We start from the raw sequence: 19,685 nt of genomic DNA, 5'->3' as shown, positions 1-19,685 counted from the left end.
CCTGTTCCCTTCTTTCCATCCTACAGTTTTTTACAATCCCTTTGACACTAATTTCAGAACCTTGTGGTCATTTTTCAAAACTCTAGACACAAAACTCAAAACGGTCATCACTTGTAACACAGGCTGTCCAATGTTCAAAACATTGCATTGTCCATTCATATCTTTAAAGAAACCTTGCACTTGCAGAATCATTGGTTCAAATAACTAATTTATCATGAAATACCATAGGAACATTAATTTAGATCACCCAACCACAAGATACCGATAGTTTCACTGTGTAGTTGTTCGTACAATCATTAAATATTGTAGTACAAAATATGTGATACATGTTTCATTATGGTACTACACGTAAATACATCACTGTAAAAGGACTATTAGAGAGAATACTACAGACACAGTGGAATCATTGAACAAAATCTGAAATTTATTGATGAAATACAATAAAATCACTCATAGGTTTCTTTGAATCAAAGCAAAAATAATTAGCTACAAAAAAAGAAAAAACTACAGTAAAACATCAACTGCAGTGTTCCTCACCTGGCTTACTGTAAAAACCAGAACAAAGGATTGATTACTGTACTTCTATATTTCAACCCTGTGTTGTGGATTTGGCCACAGGTTCTCATCCACATCACAATGGATGTTTTCATTAGCCAAACATCTTGGGAAGAATCTTCGGGCATGGTGAATCCAGGCCTGACACTGGTCTGCCGTGATGTCATTGCATGCGTCATCCATGGCCTGGAGAAGGTTGGCTTGTTCGTGAGGGCGCCTATCATATACCTTCCACCTCCATGTGGAGAAAGATTCCTCAATCGGGTTTTAAGAAAGGAGAGTATGGGGGTAAGTACAGGGTGGTAAATTGTGGATGGGCCTGAAACCATGCTTGCACCATTTGAGCATGGTGGAACCTGACATTATCCCACACAATGACATAGGTCACGCCATCAGCTCTACAGACCTGATTTAGCCCATCAAGGAAGGTTACATTTGAACAGCGAATCATGTGGCTGCCTGCAACACAATATATAGAGTATATAGAGTAGATAGCTTTAGATGTTGTTCGACCAAACATTAGAACAGGCAAGATGCGTAATCTAAGCAACTTTGACTGTGGTATGATTGAAGATGCCACACAGGGTGATTCCAGCATCTCAGAAACAGCTGCCTTCCTGGGATTTGTATGCACTACAGTCTCTAGAGTTTACAGAGAATGGTGTGATAAAGAAAACACATTCAGTGAGCGGCAGTTCTGTGGGCAAAAACACCTTGTTAATGAGAGAGGTCAGAGGAGAATGTCCAGACTCATTCAAGCTAACAGAAAGGCCACAAATGCTCAAATAACAGCTGTTTAAAACAGTGGTGTGCAGAAGGGCATCTCTTAACATACAACACTGTGAATAATTCAGGCTGTTGTGGAGGCAAAAGGGGGTCCTACCCAGTACTAGATAGGTGAACCTAATAAAGTAGCCGGTGAGTGTACAGTAATGTCAAATCTGAAAACATGGTCTGGAAAAGTGGTACATGGGACCATAGAAACAGTGTCTGATAAAGAATGATGATGAAATATTACATCCATAGATAATGTAGTCCAATTGGTTCATGTTCGTCCGTTTCCATAAAACTAAGAGTAATGCAACAGTTACTTATCATTTTGAGCAGTTGTATCAATTGATAGTTAGATCAGTGTAATGAAATGAATAGACAGTCATCTCATCTTAAGTTGTGTCATTTTCAACAGGTGATTTTAGTTCAATGAACAAATGATCTTAGCTTTATGTGTATTGTATCCAAGCAACTGGAAAAAGTGTTAGAGTAAAAAAAAAAAAGGCATTTTGATCATTGGTTGTGAGTTATGTGTCTAAAGTTTAGAAAAATGACATTAAGGTTCCTAAATTAGTGCCAAAGTGATTGTAAAAAGCTGTAATGTAGGGTTCATTTGAGTGAGTATAGCTTCCCATTTATCTCTATCTGTCCCTCGCCCTGCTATTCCCCTCTCCCCCCTCTATCTGTCTCTCTCCCTCTCTATCACCTCTCTTTCTCCCTCTCGCTGAACTCATCCTTTCTCTGATTAGGTTAGAGTGGAGCTCTGTTCATACCTGTGTGTGTGTGTGTGTGTGTGTGTGTGTGTGTGTGTGTGTGTGTGTGTGTGTGTGTGTGTGTGTGTGTGTGTGTGTGTGTGTGTGTGTGTGTGTGTGTGTGTGTGTGTGTGTGCTGTATGCACTCGTGTGTATGTGTGCGCCCGTGTCTCTGCCTGTGCGTGTGTTACTTTCCCCAGCATGAAAAACAAAAATGTCGCTCAAACAGAAGGGGGAACTAACAGAGTCACTGACCAACAACCAAACCGAACAGGTGTGGTTGAAGGAAGACACTCATGGGGGTGTACACTGAAAGTTGACTAGCAACAACAACTGGAACCTTAAAGCCACCCACCATGAGCACCCACTAAGCTTACCCAAGAAGAGGCAAACAAAAGAACCCCCCCCACAAAATGTAAAGACAACAAGCAAACCAAAATCAGATAAAGGATTGTTTGTCAAGAACTCAAAATAGGGAGTGCCAACTAAAGGTGCTAACCCTCTGCATCTATCAAGACAACTGGAGCACTGGGCCAGTTAAATAGCACCTGACAACCAGCACATGTGTAACACATACTAACTATGAGATGACACCAATCAGTGCGCCCTACGTGCTAACGAGCTATACTGTACGTGCTAAAGTCCAACCTCAAAACATAAATGGAAAAACCAAAGCCTGTAACACCTTCCCCCTTAAGACAACAAATATGTCCTATATTTTCCTTAGACAAGTTTGCTCACCACCAACAGAAAACAACTTCCACTTCACAACATGATCAACTTAAATGCATCGCCTTCTCCAATGTAAACATGGAGTCTAATGGGTGTCAACAATTAAATGTAAGACAAAACACTCTTGGCATTCTCTCAACCAGCTTCACCTGGAATGCTTTCCCAACAGTCTTGAAGGAGTTCCCACATCTGAGGTCCAACTCATCCCAAACCATCTCAATTGGGTTGAGGTCGGGTGATTGTGGAGGCCAGGTCATCTGATGCAGCACTCCATCACTCTCCTTCTTTGTCAAATAGCCCTTGCACAACCTGGAGGTGTGTTGGGTCATTGTCCTGTTGAAAAACAAATGATAGTCCCAGATGGGCAAACCAGATGGGATGGCATATCGCTGCAGAATGCTGTGGTAGCCATGCTGGTTAAATGTGCCTTGAATTCTAAATAAATCATGACCGTGTCACCAGCAAATCACCATCACACCTCCTCCATGCTTCACTGTGGGAACCACACTTGCAGAGATCACTCTGCGTCTCACAAAGACGGTGGTTGGAACCAAAAATCTCAAATGTGGACTCATCAGACCAAAGGACAGGTTTCCACCGGTCTAATGTCCATTGCTCGTGTTTCTTGGCCCAAGCAAGTCTGTTCTTCTTATTGTTTTTTTTCACAGCAATTTGACCATGAAGGCCTGATTCACGCAGTCTCCACAGAACTCTGTGTGCTGCCATCCTGTTAGAAGGTAACAGATAATTTTATTACAATGGTTAAAATGGATTTTCATTGTGTTCCATGGTGTTATTCGCCCCCTAGTGGAGCTTTTTGGTACTTAGAAAGACTGTACGCAAACAGGAAGTAGAGAATTCGTTCTTCACGCATAGAAGCAGCTAAAAACAACACTACGGTGCAGGTCTTTCAGTGTAGCTATTTCTTGTCACGCTTCAGCCTCGGAAAATATTTGTTTGTAAGTTGGATTCGAGCATTTAGCTAGTGATGATAATCTTGTTATTGATAGAATTGCTTACTTATCAATGTCGGTTGGTTGCATTTACTCACAGAAATTGCAATGCCTTTCATGTATGCCGTCAGCTGTATTACTTTGCTCATGCGTCATGTAATCGAATTGTAAAACATACAATACTGAAGTTTTGTTAGTTTCTAGTGTAATATGCTTTGTTATTGTACAGAGATGGTTGTACATTATTAGAGTAATGAAAGGAGTTAGCCAATTACCATATGAGTAACAATTAGCTACATGGTTTGGCGTCATGCCAGATGCATGATACCTTGGCACGTGCTTTGTATTTTCATGCAACTTCAACTTATAAGGTATAATGTACAGCTACAATAGGTCAATTTGAATTGAATACTAAAGTATATTCTTTTCTGTATTTTGCAGTTTCACAATATAAACGTTTTCAATATATTCATTCAAGAAAAGTCACACCTTGGGAGTTTTATTGAAGACTTAGTTGTTAGCTATCTGTCTAGTTTTGCATGGGAACGCAATTCAAGGGCAGAATACTCTGTGAAGCATTTATTTGGGCTGAAATCTGAGGCTGGTAATTCTAATGAACTTATCCTCTGCAGCAGAGGTAACTCTGGGTCTAGTTTCAACATAGCGCTTGATGGTTTTTGCAACTGCACTTGTGTTTTTTTTTTTTTACATAATATGGACTTGGTCTTTACCAAATAGGGCTATCTTCTGTATACCACCCCTACTGTACCTTGTCACAACAGAACTGATTAGCTCAAATGCATTAAGGAAATAAATTCCACAAATGAACTTTTGACAAGGCACACCTGTTATTTGAAATGCATTCCAGGTGACTACCTCATGAAGCTGGTTGAGAGAATGCCAAGAGTGTGCAAAGTTGTCATCAAGGCAAAGGGTGTCTACTTTGAAGAATCTCAAATATAAAATATATTTTGATTTGTATAACACTTTTTTGGTTACTACATGATTCCATGTGTGTTATTTCATAGTTTTGATGTCTTCACTATTATTCTACAATGTAGAAAATAGTAAAAATAAAGAAAAACCCTTGAATGAGTAGGTGTGTCCAAACTTTTGGCTGGTATTGTATATATATAAATGATGTTCTTATTTATAGATGCCTAACTCTCACAAGTTTTTTAAAAACGTGCGTACATTTCTATAACTCGTGTCCTCTTGGAACGAGCCCAAAATACAGAACGTGCAGTCAAAATAAATTGTGAGCCAGGGCAACACACTAGCTAAACGCAAGAAACAAACTTATTGAGTGCCCACCCTTGAGACACAATCAGTAACCAAGTTGTCCTTACCACGGACACGTCTGATTTCAAGGGGAAACTCTTGCTATATCCGCTATATCTGCTAATCCTCCCGTGATTTTCCTCAGTGGAATTGCCTCAGGGAAATGAGTTGCAGTGCACATGATGGTTAAGTGAAACTGGTTACCACTCTTGGCTTTGGGCAAAGGACCAACACAGTCCACCAGAACCTTGCTGAAATGTTTGTCAAAGCAGGAATAGGCTGCAAAGGTGCAACTGGTACAGCTTGGTTTGGTTTACCCGTCCGCTGGCAAACAAGATTCCTTCACACCTGCATTACTTGCTGTTTGGGATTTTAGGCTGGGTTTCTGTACAGCACTTTGAGATATCAGCTGATGTAAGAAGGGCTATATAAATTTGATTTGATGATTTACAGTAAGACACAACATCCTGTTTCAGACCAGACCAGAAGAAGTTGTGCATGATATGGTCATACGTCTTATTGACCCCAAGATGGTCTGCCATACTACCATCCTGAGCCAACCTCAGTATCTCTTGTCGAAGCATACCTGGAACGATACACTTGAGATACACTGGGCCAGTTATCCTGCCCAGAAGTGACGCGAGGTTGCCATTTCCTGATTAGAACACCATCTCTGTCAAAGTAACCCACATAAACTTCATCAACACCTCCTCTGGACATATCTCAGCAAAAAGAGAGATATCAGCTGCTTCCTAGACATCGAAGTATCAACTCCAGGAACCCTTTCTTCCTTCACCGGTCCTACAAACTCACTCACATTTGGGGTTTTCAAAGGAGAGGTCAACTCAGGAGGTTTACTGAAATCAGGATCACCCATAAACGTCTCAGACAGATCAACTATGATGGGATCGCTGACATCGTCTTCAACACTTGACTTGCTCCCGGGGACTTTTCTAGACATAGCATGTGTAATGGCACACGCTGTGAACCCTCTAGGGTACTTTCCTGATAACCCATCAGGTTCCTCTACTCTAGGTTCCTTACAAGTGACAGGATTTGGCACAACCTTCCCTCCAGCCAAATAGTTTCCCAAAATGAATGATGCCCCCTTCACCGGTTGGCTAGGCCAACGGAACCAGAAATAACATCAGACTCGAGTTCCACGTTATACAAAGGAACTTCCATGCAACGCATCTCCATGCCTTGTACTAACACAGTGTAACCAGTTGCTGAAGTGTCAGACAAAGGCAAAACATCCTCCAAAATGAAGGACTGGGCTGCCCCAGTGTCTTGCAGTATCTTCACCAGCTGCTTAATAGCATCGCCACTCTGCAGAGACACAAACCTGTCTGAAAAAAGGGTTCATACACATCCAAACTCTTGTTTAGGACATACCCCTATCCCAACCAGAGACTTAATGGGCCATAATGCTCCCATGAGAAGAAATGGCTTTTTTTCTTTATAATTTTTCTGTTTCAACTTAGGACACTGAGAGACAGTGTGTCCTTTCTCATGGCAGTAAAAACAAACTGCAGGATACGATCTGCCGATCTTTATCTTTGGGCACTCGCAGTAGGAAGTGACTTCTCTGGATTGGGATAACTACTGGATGCTTTGTTTGTGAAGGTAGTTTTATGTGTCAACACAAACTCATCTGCAGCTTTCTCAAGAGTGAGATCCTTGTGGTCATAAATGTAGGTCGCAACCCTTTCGTGAAGTCAATGCTTGAACTGTTTGAGAAGTATGAGTCCTTCACCTCTTGAGAACCACACCACCGATCAAAAATACATGCTTGTTTCCTTGCGAACTCAACATGGCTTTGTGATTCTGTCTTTCATAATTTACGGAACTGTTGTCTGTATGCCTCTGGGACAACTCGTAAGCAGCTTTAACAGTGTCATAATCTGAACTCTGGTCAAGAGACAAAGCGGCGTACACTTCTGAGATTTTCCCACAAGAACACTTTGGAGGAGCACTGACCAAATATCTCACGGCCATTTTAGGGATGTGGCAATCCGCTCAAACAGAGTAAAATATACACCCACCTCCTTTTCGTTGAAAGGCGGTACAAGCCGGCTGTTCCAACCAAGATCAAACTCTGTTGAGGGTGCAGGATGGCCTGACTGGATTTGGAGCGCTTCCAGATCCATCGTTCTTATTCTTGTTCTAGTCTAGCCACACGTTCTCGTTCTTGTTGTTTGGCTGCACGCTCATCTTGTTTTGCCCTGTGCTCCAACTCTTAATTTATGTTCATCCAATCTCTCCTCACGTTCTCTTTCCTTGTGCCCGAGCTCTAATTTCTGTTGTTCAAGCTCACATTTTTGTTGCTCCAACTTTGCCTTTAGTTTTAACTCCATTTGTTGCACGTCTATGGGATGTACTTTACCACCGGTAGCGCCCTATTCATCAGCCTCTCTCTCTTGAAGGATTTCTTCCTCCACTAAAGCAGTACCGATGAACTCTTTAACTACTGCTTTTGGATCGCCAAATGCCACCTTAATGTCATAATGCTTTGAAATGACGAGCAGATTCGCCTTTGTACATTTACAGTATCTAGCATCTCCCATGTAGGGTTTTCCACAATTGCTTCCAACTTAAAGTCCATGGCTTTATTTTTTATTTTATTAGCCTGTGTGTTTATGCAACTTTCCCAATCTTATAAACCATCAAGGTGGATGTCAGTGACAGAAACTCTACCACAAAAGTGTATTTTGAACACTCAAATATCTGGGCACAGCAGAGCTTCAGAGTAGGTGACTAGAGCGACTACCATACTCATGGGTAACAAGATCCCGGACAAGCCCCCATTTTGTTACGTTCCCCCTTTTGTTTGAGCAACATTTTTGATTTTCTTGCTGCGGAATGTGAATGTATGCACAAGCAGCACGTGTTTGTGTTTATCAGTCTGTGTGTGTGTGTTTGTGCATCTCTGTGAAGTTAGCGCTTCATTCATTAACTCACCCATAACCTAGGTCAGTTGGTTCACGGCGATCTGTCTGTCCATGTCTCAGGATCTGAGCTGTAGCTAATCAGCTCTCTGTCCTCTGGTATTGTCTCCTGGGGCCATTCAATCCTGCCTCTACAATGTTAGCGCTCTGCAAATTGTTGACTCTCATAAACACATCACTTCCTCTCAGTTTCTGATGGCTGCATTTGTAACCTGGCAGCTCATGTCCACACTCACTTTACTCACGCAGTCGATAAACACAAACACATAGTCCAAGTCAACATTCAATCCCGTCAGCTAGTAATATTAAGGTGTACCTGTAACATTTGAAGAGACTGTCAACCTCCATGACGGTTTATGACATCTTTATATTATTTTGTGACACACACGATATGAACAGATCTCTATATTGATTAATAACATGGCTAAGCTTATGAGAAATAAGAGACATCCATACATGCATTCAAAGATAATGACAGCAGTAATAGTCAGAAAGCGTTTGCTGGGAAGAACAGTGTGATTTGATTGGTCCCCCCGGTGATTGTGGCTGGGTGCAGAGTGGCTCGGTCAGTGTTGATTGGTTCTCGGGAGATCCTGCTGTGACTGGTCCTGGGGAGAGTGTATTCTGTTTCAGTGGGGCGCTGTCCGGTAGCTGTGCGTGTGTGTGTGTGTGTGTGTGTGTGTGTGTGTGTGTGTGTGTGTGTGTGTGTGTGTGTGTGTGTGTGTGTGTGTGTGTGTGTGTGTGTGTGTGTGTGTTCAGCCTGTCTGGGAGCTAAAGGAGCTCTTCCCAGCCCAGCGAGCATCCACCCACTCACAGCTGCTCCCCTCCAACAATGTGTGTATGTGTATGTGTGTTTGTCTGTGTTTGTCAGCGTGTGTCAGTGTAACTGTGTCTGTGTGTACATATTTGTCCATTCTTGTGTGTGTTTGATATCTCAGTGGATTAAGTCAGTTAGTCAGTCAGTCAGTGTGTGAGTTTCTTTATTAAAGCTCTGCATACCTGTCCAGCCTTCCTGTCCTATTATGACTGCTTCTCCCTGGAGTCTCTGTTTGAAGGTCTCAGCTGTAAGCCTGCTGGCTTCTGCTGCTGCCTCAGACACAACTTTACTTTCAGATCGAACACAACTAACTTCAGCCACTTGTTGGTATCGCTGTTGGCCTGTTTCGTGTGTGTTGTGTTTGTCCATTGATAGGCTGATGATGATCAAAAGGTATATTCTAACCTCTGCTCCTGTGTGTGTGTGTGTGTGTGTGTGTGTGTGTGTGTGTGTGTGTGTGTGTGTGTGTGTGTGTGTGTGTGTGTGTGTGTGTGTGTGTGTGTGTGTGTGTGTGTGTGTGTGTGTGTGTGTGTGTGTGTGTGTGTGTGTGTGTGTCCAGATGGCCCTGTGATCTGGAGGATGCTGACCTACCCCCCCACACGGAGAGCACTCCTGGTGGGATGTGGACTACAGATGTTCCAACAGCTCTCTGGGATCAACACTGTCATGTGAGTACACAGCCTTTAGTATCTTTAGTGCCTTAGTGGCCCCTGCACATTGAATATGGTACTGGCACTGATCTGTATATACTTGCATTCTCGTGTTTCTTTATCGTATCTTTGCATTCCTTGTGTTTTTTCTGCGCTGTTGGGAAAGAGCTCGCAAGTAAACATTTCACTGTACTGTTTTACGCCTGTTGTGTCCTGTATACATGGCGAATAACTTTGAAACTTGAAACTTGTTGGTTAGATTTTTCACATTAAGGAGATTTTTCTTATTTAACTCTGCATGTTGGGAAAGAGCAAGTCAGCATTTTACTGTAAGGTCTACACTTGTTGTATTTGGCGCATGTGACAAATAAAATGTGATTTTGTTTTGATTTGATTTGTGGGTAAGGCCCTGTTATAGACTAGTGTCCTGTCCAGGGGATGTACTTGTACATCAAGCTGCCTCACGCTACAGAAACAGGAGATCTGCTCCTGCTCCTATGCACCGTTTCGGCTCCCACAAACCAAGGTTCTTGTGCAAGTTCGGTGGACTAACATGCCTAAGCTACAGCTCAGTGAGGTAACATGGTTTTGATTAAGCTACATTCATATTTACAGGATCAACAACGTCATGTGAGTGGTATGGTAACATGCCTATAGCCTTTAGCTTAGTGGGCTTACCCGGCCCTCCGACTCATGTCGAATACCAGTTCAGTGGTCCAGTCAACACTTAGACAATTACATGCAGGATCATGTGCTGTAAAGGAGATAGTTCACAGAGCCACACCTGTGTGATTGATAAGCAACCTTGCCTGAAGAAAATTGACACTGGTAACCTACATTATTCCATTTTTGGGGTGTATCAAATGGTTTTCTTTCACATAACACAACCCCTTTTCTATTCCTCTTCATGCTTCGTGCACTTTTATGCACTTTGCAGGGTCAATTGCTCGCTGAATTTCCTTTGTGCCTGTATGGTGCTAAACCGTTGAATCTTTATTTCCATCTCAAGTGAGATTGCATCGTCTAGCTTTCTCTCATCCCCCTGAGCTCAAGCATATTCTGGGCATTGTAAACAATCTTGCAATATGTGCTGTTGCTAAGCAACCATTCGAGGTGAGAGGAATAGGACGAGTGGGTGTGAGTGGGTGTCGGTTTGGTTTGGTGTGCGCGCGCACGCTAGCGTGTGTTTGTGTGTGCATACGTGCGTGTGGGTGATAACCAAAGTTTTACGTTTGTGTGTGTACGTGTGTGTGTGAGTCTGTTAAGGTAGCTTGCGTGTGTTTAGGTCCGTTGCTGTATTTACCTCTCCCTCTGGTAATTTGTAAAGCCGCAGGTGGTGGCAGAGACAGCCGAGTGACAACAAATCAGGTTGAGATCCGACGTGGGGCACATGCCTATGTCTCACTCCCTCCTCACCAAACCAGCCCCAGCCCTAGCCCAGACAGGTTCAATGGTTCAGGGCAGTCACACAGAGACACTCACTGTTTCCCTGCCCAGCCCAAGATTGTCTCAGCTGACTAAGGAGTATATGGAGAGACAGTCCCTCATCCTTTGTCCTGTCTGAGTCACTCACCCGTCCTCTGCCACCCGTCCTCTGCCCAGCCCTCAAATGAGACATTGTGATTCCTCTTCCTAAGATGCTTTGGAAGAGTTTCATTTGGTATGAATCCTGGCACTCACTCTGAGTACCTCTTTCTTTGTTCAGACCCTGTCATGAAGAGATGACTCTAAAGGCTGTTGCAACATTCCGCCAACACCCCAGCTTCGATTCCTCTCGGACTCTCTCAGGCACACTCCTATAGCGGACTCATAGACACAAGCATGCATGTATGCACAGTACACACAGACGTTGTTGTGAACTGAACTCAGAGTGCTGTCGGATTGACGTTCCCACCTGCCAGAGAGCAGAGAGGATGAGAGATGTGTTGATCCATATCTCTCATGAACTAAAGGTCTCCCGGGACATGTACTGATTGTATGGCAGTTTGAGATATTGATTTGTTTGGGATATGTTTGTGGTTCCTTGCAGGCCTCTCTCGCTCTCTCTCTCTCTCTCTATCTCTCTGGCTCTGCCCGTCTGTCTGTCATTGTGAGCCACAATGAGGAAAAATAATGAACTAGCCTGTCTTGTCAGTGAGGATGTGTCCTCTTCTTATTAGATCTGGAATCATAACGATTAGCCACATTATCCAGCACGTAAAGGTCACTGTAAGAGAGAGAGGGAGGTAAAGAAGGAGGGAGAGAGGTGGAGGGAGGTAGAGAGAGGCATGCAGGCAGGCAGACAGACAGACAGAATAGAGAGTGAGGTGATTAAGAAATTGACAGAGAGAGAGGGGGAGATAAAGGGAAAGAGAGAGAATTAATGAGAGAATGAGGGGCCGAGAGGGAAGGTCATCTGTCTGTTTCTCCTCTGCCAGCAGTTAAGCCTGAGAGTACAGCGAGAGCCTGCTAATCCTGTCTGGCAGACTAGCAGAGGCCACAGGTGTTGTTGATCCATCCATAATAGACAATGTCTATTAGTGACGATGTGACTGAACATTGGGCATGTCTTACTCTGGTCTCAACATGATGCTCATGTCCACAGATAACCTGATTACTTACAGTATATGTCAAAGGTTGTATTTAGTAAGAAATGCCACAACATATCCTACTATAAAATTATACATTATTTGGAATTAACCAGCATAGGGTAACCTTTCAAATGATGTTGTTTATATCTTCATCTTTTGGTTTGTCATATTTTAGTGTATAATTTAGTTTTGATGTGTGAGTGTTTGTTTACGTGGGGCAGTTGGCAGACGGTCAGCTGTAGAAATGTAATCTTGGAGATGTTGAGACATGCCAATTAACTAGTGACTCAGCTGGGCAGCCTGGGAGGAGAGCTGTAAAGGTCCAGTCGTTCGAGTGTGTTTGTGTGTGTGTGTGTGTGTCTGTCTCTATGTGTGTCACCCTTGTATTGCCCTTGATGACTGATGGCAGTCTGTTGTGTATTTCTTATAGTTGGTGAGCAGATTTTTTTTTTTTTTTGTATTTATTTATTTCACCTTTATTTAACTAGGCAAGACAGTTAGGAACAAATTCTTATTTACAATGACGTCCTAACCCGGCCAAACCCTAACCCGGACGACGCTGGGCCAATTGTGCGCCGCCCTATGGGACTCCCAATCACAGCCGGTTGTGATACAGCCTGGAATCGAACCAGGGTCTGTAGTGACGCCTCTAGCACTGAAATGCAGTGCCTTAGACCGCTGCGCCACTCGGGAGCCCTGCTAAATGTGTTTACTTGTTTATGTTAATTAACAGTAAATTACTGTTATTTTGCTTCCTGTCTATATGGGTAAAAAAGATTGGTAAGAAGGGAGAAAGAGAGAGAAAGAGAGAGAGAAAGAAAGAGAGAGAGGGAATAAAGAAAAGAGGAGAGAATTCTTGTTCTCAGTATGGGAAGAGAAGAAAAAGTTATCTGGAAGCCAATTCCATTCACCATGGTAACCACCATCTTTAATAAGTGATATCTAACAACAGGTCAGTGATATGCCATGGACATGTTCAATTACCACCCTGTAATACACTCTTCTGCACCCCACACACGCATGCCCTTCTGCACCCCACAAACGCACACCCTTCTACACCCGTCTATAGCCCTGTACATCTGAGGTCTGTGGGGATCACTTGGGCCAAGGGTAGGATAGGGACAAATACACAGGACTGTTCCATATATTGGTCTGAGAGTCTGAGACTCTAGAATGCCAATAGTGCAAGACACCACAAGATACCATACAGCCAAAAGAAAGACAGGAAGATGGAGAAGAGACAAGAGAGGTAGATAGACTGAAACGGAGGAGGAGAGTGACTGAGTGACTGAGTGAGAGTCATCAAGTGTAATAATCAAGTCTTCCACTATGTTAACCATGGTGCTTATGCTCAAAATTGTGCGGCAACAACTGCTGTAATGCATTTTCAAGATGTTACGCTGTGACTATTAGGATTACATTCTCTCAGTGTAAGAGGGAGCACTGAATAGGAACTTCAAAGTGGAGAGACAAACAAATCATTACAAAAACAAGAAACACTCAACTCCTACTTGAGATGTGAAGTAAAAAGTCTAGATAAACATTGGCTGACTTTGACTGGGTTTGACACAAGATGGCTCTTGAAAACCAAAACACAGAAGGTGACATGGTAGACTGTAGATTGTGTAAATACACAAAAACACAACAACAACAGCGACTTTGACAAGTTCCCAGTGCGTCACCAACACTAACCCCTTGACCTTCTCCAAGATGATGCACAGATCCAAGATGGAGGTTATATAACAGAGTGTCTGTGTCCGAAATGGCACCCTATTCACTATCGGCTCCGATCAAAAGTAGTGCACTATATAGGGAATAGGGTGCCATTTCAGATTGTGCCAGTGGCTGTATGTGATGTGAGAGGAGCAGGCAGAAGGTGTGAAATAGCCTTCAGAACCTCTGTTCTGAAAATCGAACCTGCACTTCACTGGCTACGCTCGCCATAGATTCACTTCACACATTTCTCCTCTTTCCACTCCGACATGAAGACAAGGTGACAACAAAGATGTCAGAGAGAGGGGAGGAAGAGAAAGTTGAGAAGGGGAAAGAGGGTGATGAGGAACGGAATGGAAAGGTGGAAAAGAGAAGGATGGATGTGGTGTCTGAAAGAGATAAGTTTATGTGAACTCACCTCTGAAGCTTGGGTACATGGGCAAAAGAGAGATAGGTGGATGAGAGGAATAGAAGAAAGAGAGGAGTGGGACTGTATGTGTCTGTGTGTGACCTGGAGTTAATCACATAGCCAGAACGAAGTCCCGTACAATAAATTCTACCACCTCTCCTCCTTCTCCCTCTCTTCATCCTCTTCGTCCCTCTGCTCCCCTCTCACCTCTCTCTGACTACCTGCCTTGCTCCAGCCCATTTCACTCTAAAGGTGAGGGGGACATAAATTGTTCACTTACGGCTGACATTTACAAATGCATCACTGGAGCTTCATTGAATATGCACCCGATTGAAAAGGATTAAAGAGGGAAAGAGAGAGCAAGCTGAAAAGCCCACTCCCTCCCAGGAGATAGAGATTGCGTCCCAAATGGCACCCTATTTCCTATATAGCGCACTACTATAGGGCTCTGGTCAAAAGTAGTGCAATATATATATGGAATAGGGTGCTATTTGGGACGCAAGCAGAGATAGATACTTGGGGGGGTCTAAGGTCCCAGGGAACAATACCTACCCTATCAGAGCTCCTTTAAAGCTGGCTACACTGCTAGCTGACCTAAAGACAAACAATATGATATTGTCTGGAAAGGTCATGATGGCCTGATCGTTAAGGCGGATGGATGCATTGGCAGCCTCAATGTGACATGAGGTGTGTGTGTGTGTGTGTGTGTGTGTGTGTGTGTGTGTGTGTGTGTGTGTGTGTGTGTGTGTGTGTGTGTGTGTGTGTGTGTGTGTGTGTGTGTGTGTGTGTGTGTGTGTGCGCGCTTGTGTGTGTGTGCTTGTGTGTGTGTGTGCCAACTCAAATAACATTTTATTTGTCACATACACTGTTTACAGCAGGTATAAAAACTTCAGCAAAATGCTTGCGTGCTAGCTCCCAGAACATTGCAGTACAGTAATCAATATCAATAATAAGAGTAAAAAAAATACTAATGATAATAATAATAGTATAGATAGAATCCATAGTAATAGCCTGATATGTACACAATATGATATACAGTATAGATAATGAATGTGTTACTGCTATGTCACGCATGACCGTATTTACAAATATAGTGGATAGTGTGTGTGTGTAGGGTAGGGTAGCGTCTTGGTAATGCAGTTGAATACATAGTGCATGCTAAAGCAGCAGCGTGTGTGAGTGTGTGTGTGTGTGTGTGTGTGTGTGTGTGTGTGTGTGTGTGTGTGTGTGTGTGTGTGTGTGTGTGTGAGCTGCGAGGAGTGAGAGGACCATATCATATCCCTAACCAATAACCACTCATGACTGTGGGTTCAGTGGCAAAATCACTTAAACACATTGATACTCACAGACAGCACACTAACTGGTAACAATAATGTAATCATATCAATTAAAGAGAGGGAGGAGGGGAGGGAGAGAGAGAAACAAGAGAGATAGAAAGCATAGGGGCCTAAGAGCACTCAGAGAGAGAGAGAGAGAGAGAGAGAGAGAGCGAGGGGAGAGAGAGAGAGAGAGAGAGAGAGAGAGAGAGAGAGAGAGAGCGAGAGAGAGAGAGAGAGAGAGAGAGAGCGAGGGAGAGAGAGAGAGAGAGAGAGAGAGAGAAATGTCTCTCTTGGGAACTGGCCTATTTCTCTCTTGAAAGGAGATGAATGCATTATCACACTCATGTCTAATGCTGCTGAACGCAGAGGCACACGGAGACAGAGTTTACTAAACATAGAGAACACACACTGCTCAACTCTGCTCAACCCTGTTCAACTATACCAACAACACGGTGACGCCTACACACCTCTAAAAGAAAACAACAACAACTAAGGGTCCAGAGTTTTTCCTGGAAAGGTGGACCAGACGGTCAAAAAAACTAAACAAGTACCACAACAAAGTCATAACAGTCTCTGAAATTAACTACAACAGCAACAGTAACACACACCACAACGACATCAACTTTGACACACTTAGAGTAGACTATAAAAGGACAATTAGCGCATCTAAATAACAGGTAGCTGTGGATTAACCCAATGAGGAGGCTCTGTGGGTGTGTGTGTGATTAGACAGAATAATATTACCATAGGCTAATTACACACAGCTACGTGATCTGCATAAGCGGCATGAGGTCTTTCGACTTCGATAGCCTAAAAGACATGCTGCCAAACATACCCTCGTAAAACTGACCATCCTACCGATCCTCGACTTCGGCGATGTCATTTACAAAATAGCCTCCAACACCCTACTCAATAAATTGGATGCAGTCTATCACAGTGCCATCCGTTTTGTCACCAAAGCCCCATATGCTACCCACCACTGCGACCTGTACGCTCTCGTTGGCTGGCCCTCGCTTCATACTCGTCGCCAATCCCACTGGCTCCAGGTCATCTACAAGACCCTGCTAAGTAAAGTCCCGCCTTATCTCAGCTCGCTGGTCACCATAGCAGCACCCACCTGTAGCACGTGCTCCAGCAACATCTCTCTGGTCACCCCCAAAGCCAATTCCTCCTTCAGCCGCCTCTCCTTCCAGTTCTCTGCTGCCAATGACTGGAACGAACTACAAAAATCTCTAAAACTGGAAAAACATCTCCCTCACTAGCTTTAAGCACAAGCTGTTAGAGCAGCTCACAGATTACTGCATCTGTACATAGCCCATCTATAATTTAGCCCAAACAACTACCTCTTCCCCTACTGTATTTATTTATTTATTTTGCTCCTTTGCACCCCATTATTTATATTTCTACTTTGCACTTTCTTCCACTGCAAATCTACCATTCCAGTGTTTTACTTGCTATATGTCACGTCCTGACCAGTATAAGGGGTTATTGGTTATTGTAGTTTGGTCAGGACGTGGCAGGGGGTATTTGTTTTATGTGGTTCAGGGTTTGTTGAAAAATGTGTTTATGTAGAGGGGTGTTTGTTTAGAGTATTCCGGGGTTTTGGTTATGTTCTATGTTGTGTATTTCTATGCTCTATCTATGTTGTGTATTTCTTTGTGTTGGCCTGGTATGGCTCTCAATCAGGAACAGCTGTACATCGTTGTTGCTGATTGAGAGTCGTACTTAGGTAGCCCTGTTTTCACCTGTCCCTTGTGGGAAGTTGTTGTTGCATAGCTGTGTGTGTGTGTGTGTGTGTGTGTGTGTGTGTGTGTGTGTGTGTGTGTGTGTGTGTGTGTGTGTGTGTGTGTGTGTGTGTGTGTGTGTGTGTGTGTGTGTGTGTGTGTGTGTGTGTGTGTGTGTGTGTGTGTGTGTGTGTGTGTGTGTGTGTGTGGCCTGCAATACTGTTTGTTCGATCGTGTTGTTTCATATGTGTTCAAATAAAGTTAAGATGAGCACTCAACCCGCTGCGCCTTGGTCCATTACCTACGACGACCGTTACACTATATTGTATTTACTTCGCCATCATGGCCTTTTTTGCCTTTACCTCCCTTATCTCACCTCATTTGCTCTCTTTGTATATAGACTTATTTTTGTACTATATTATTGACTGTTTTTTGTTTGTTTTACTTCATGTGTAACTCTGTGGTTGTATGTGTCAAACTGCTTGCTTTATCTTGGCCAGGTCGCAATTGTAAATGAGAACTTGTTCTCAACTTGCCTACCTGGTTAAATAAAGGTTAAATTAAAAAAATATAATCTCCAGGCCTCCACACAAACAAGCTGCTGATGCCACCGTTGGAACATCTACATTTAAAAAAAGGTCTAATAAATCAATTGAATATACACCATCACAGTGCATCTATTATTTATTTTAGGAAGTTCCGTCTAAAGAAACATTATGATATGAAGAAAATGTATTTCAGAATATGACTTGGCTTACTGTATGTTATCTGGCTATGAGCCATGCCATAAACTGTAGTCTTGTTCATTTAGCAGAGAAGATATGCTCATAAGTCCCTTGCCATTATTTTAAATTAAATTATTTTATAATAAGAAGAATATAACTGAACTTAGCTGAATAAAATAGAAAGGATATTTTTCCCATTTCAGAGCGAGAGTCCGCATATGAAGTGGCTATGTTGAGCGTAGAAGTGATCATTTGAAACAGGTCCTATATCCTAGATTTAGAGTTATTTGGCAACTTTAGTTATGAATGATACAAACCATAGAATGCCTTAGAAATCAAAACATATATGGGCTGCACAATGCGACTTTAGGCTATTGATGATTAGAGAAAGTCACAAAAAAAGCTTGTGCTCTGTTCCTTGCCGCAGGCTGCACACGTTGTTCTCTCATCAAGTGATCATATTTTCACCCATCAGAGTATTCTCAATTTAATATTGTCTTTAATAATATGTAAAATGTATTTTTCAATTTAGAATGACCCATTATCAAATGAGCAGGAACAGGGGCAAGAGAAAAAATAAATGTAATCCGTATGCTCTCGAATAGTGAATAGGGGCCGGTTCGTTTCACTCATGTCAAGTAGGCTACTCTGGTTATTTTCCCGCACGACAGGTGATATTCCGCACAAACTCTGTATGCCATGGGCTCTCCAACCCTATTCCTGCATCTACCCAGTGTTTCATTTGGGAAAGCGAAATCTGTTCGGGAACATCGATAGAAACATGTTTTCACAATGAAACATGGGCTATTTCATTAAACTGTTGACAGCCCCTCTCTGCACACTGGAAAAAGGAATGAAGGAGAGAGGGGAGGAGATGGAAAAGCATGGTGGTGAGATATTCTGTAGCTAAAGGTCATGTGTCAGCCTATTAATTATCAAAACATACAAAAATGCCCAATTACTAAGCTATTCAAAATAAAATACAAATTCACAATAATTGTAGGCCTACTCTGAATTTGTTTAATTAGGCTAGACCAATTATGTACCAAAGATATCTTAAATCAGCATTTTTGTAATGTTTTTCTGCCATGTGTACTATGTGGTAGGCTATGTATTGTATAAAGGCACAATCATTATTTTCATTCAGGTTTTCTTTCGGGCTTGGGCTCATATATAGGCCTATGCCGGTTGTGATACAGCCTGTCCAGAGTGCATAAGAAGAGATAACCCTGATTCAACGGTCACGTAGAATTTTACTGTGGTCATGAATACAGTCTGGGTGCTTTTTAGTTGTGTTGGATTAATAGTTTTGGCTACAGAGCTTCAGACTTCTCGTCCGCTCCGGTCGTCATACATATCATTTTAATATTGCTTTTATATATGACAGCTTTATTGAGTGTCTGAGACCTTCCAGACATGTCAGAAATGACAAATGACAACTGTACTGCCAGCTGTGTCCAGTTCAGAGTAGTTACCCTGGTCTAAAATGTATTACATTTAATAATAAATTGAACACAGACATTTCAATTAGCACAGGGTCTTATCTACAATCTACAGTATTATTGCCATTTGCCCATCTCACCACCTGTAGAATGTTTTTGCGGGCAGTTTAATTTATATAATTGGACTGTGAGCTCCCTGAGAGTCCAAGAATGAGCCTGCATCCTCATCGTTAACAGGGACTGGGGATGGCTCATTCTTCCCTCTGCAAGTGGCCTGGCAGGGGGTCTCACCCGCAAGAAATACATATGTTTTATTCCACATTT

The 19,685-nt window shown here is 42.7% G+C and overlaps 1 protein-coding gene across 1 annotated transcript in view; it reads left to right on the top strand.

The window, feature by feature from the left end:
• The window catches only part of LOC106575984 (proton myo-inositol cotransporter), a 76,251-nt gene that overhangs the window by 44,457 nt on the left and 12,109 nt on the right, over positions 1–19,685 (top strand). The window contains exon 4 of the mRNA XM_014152761.2: positions 9,369–9,477. Within this exon, the coding sequence (XP_014008236.2) occupies positions 9,369–9,477 (109 nt within the window). The remainder of the gene's footprint in view (positions 1–9,368; positions 9,478–19,685) is intronic.

Source organism: Salmo salar, chromosome ssa17 (assembly GCF_905237065.1).
Source record: "Salmo salar chromosome ssa17, Ssal_v3.1, whole genome shotgun sequence".
Taxonomy (NCBI): domain Eukaryota; kingdom Metazoa; phylum Chordata; class Actinopteri; order Salmoniformes; family Salmonidae; genus Salmo; species Salmo salar.
Note: the sequence above shows the minus strand (reverse complement) of the source record. Positions and strands in the feature narration are given on the sequence as shown.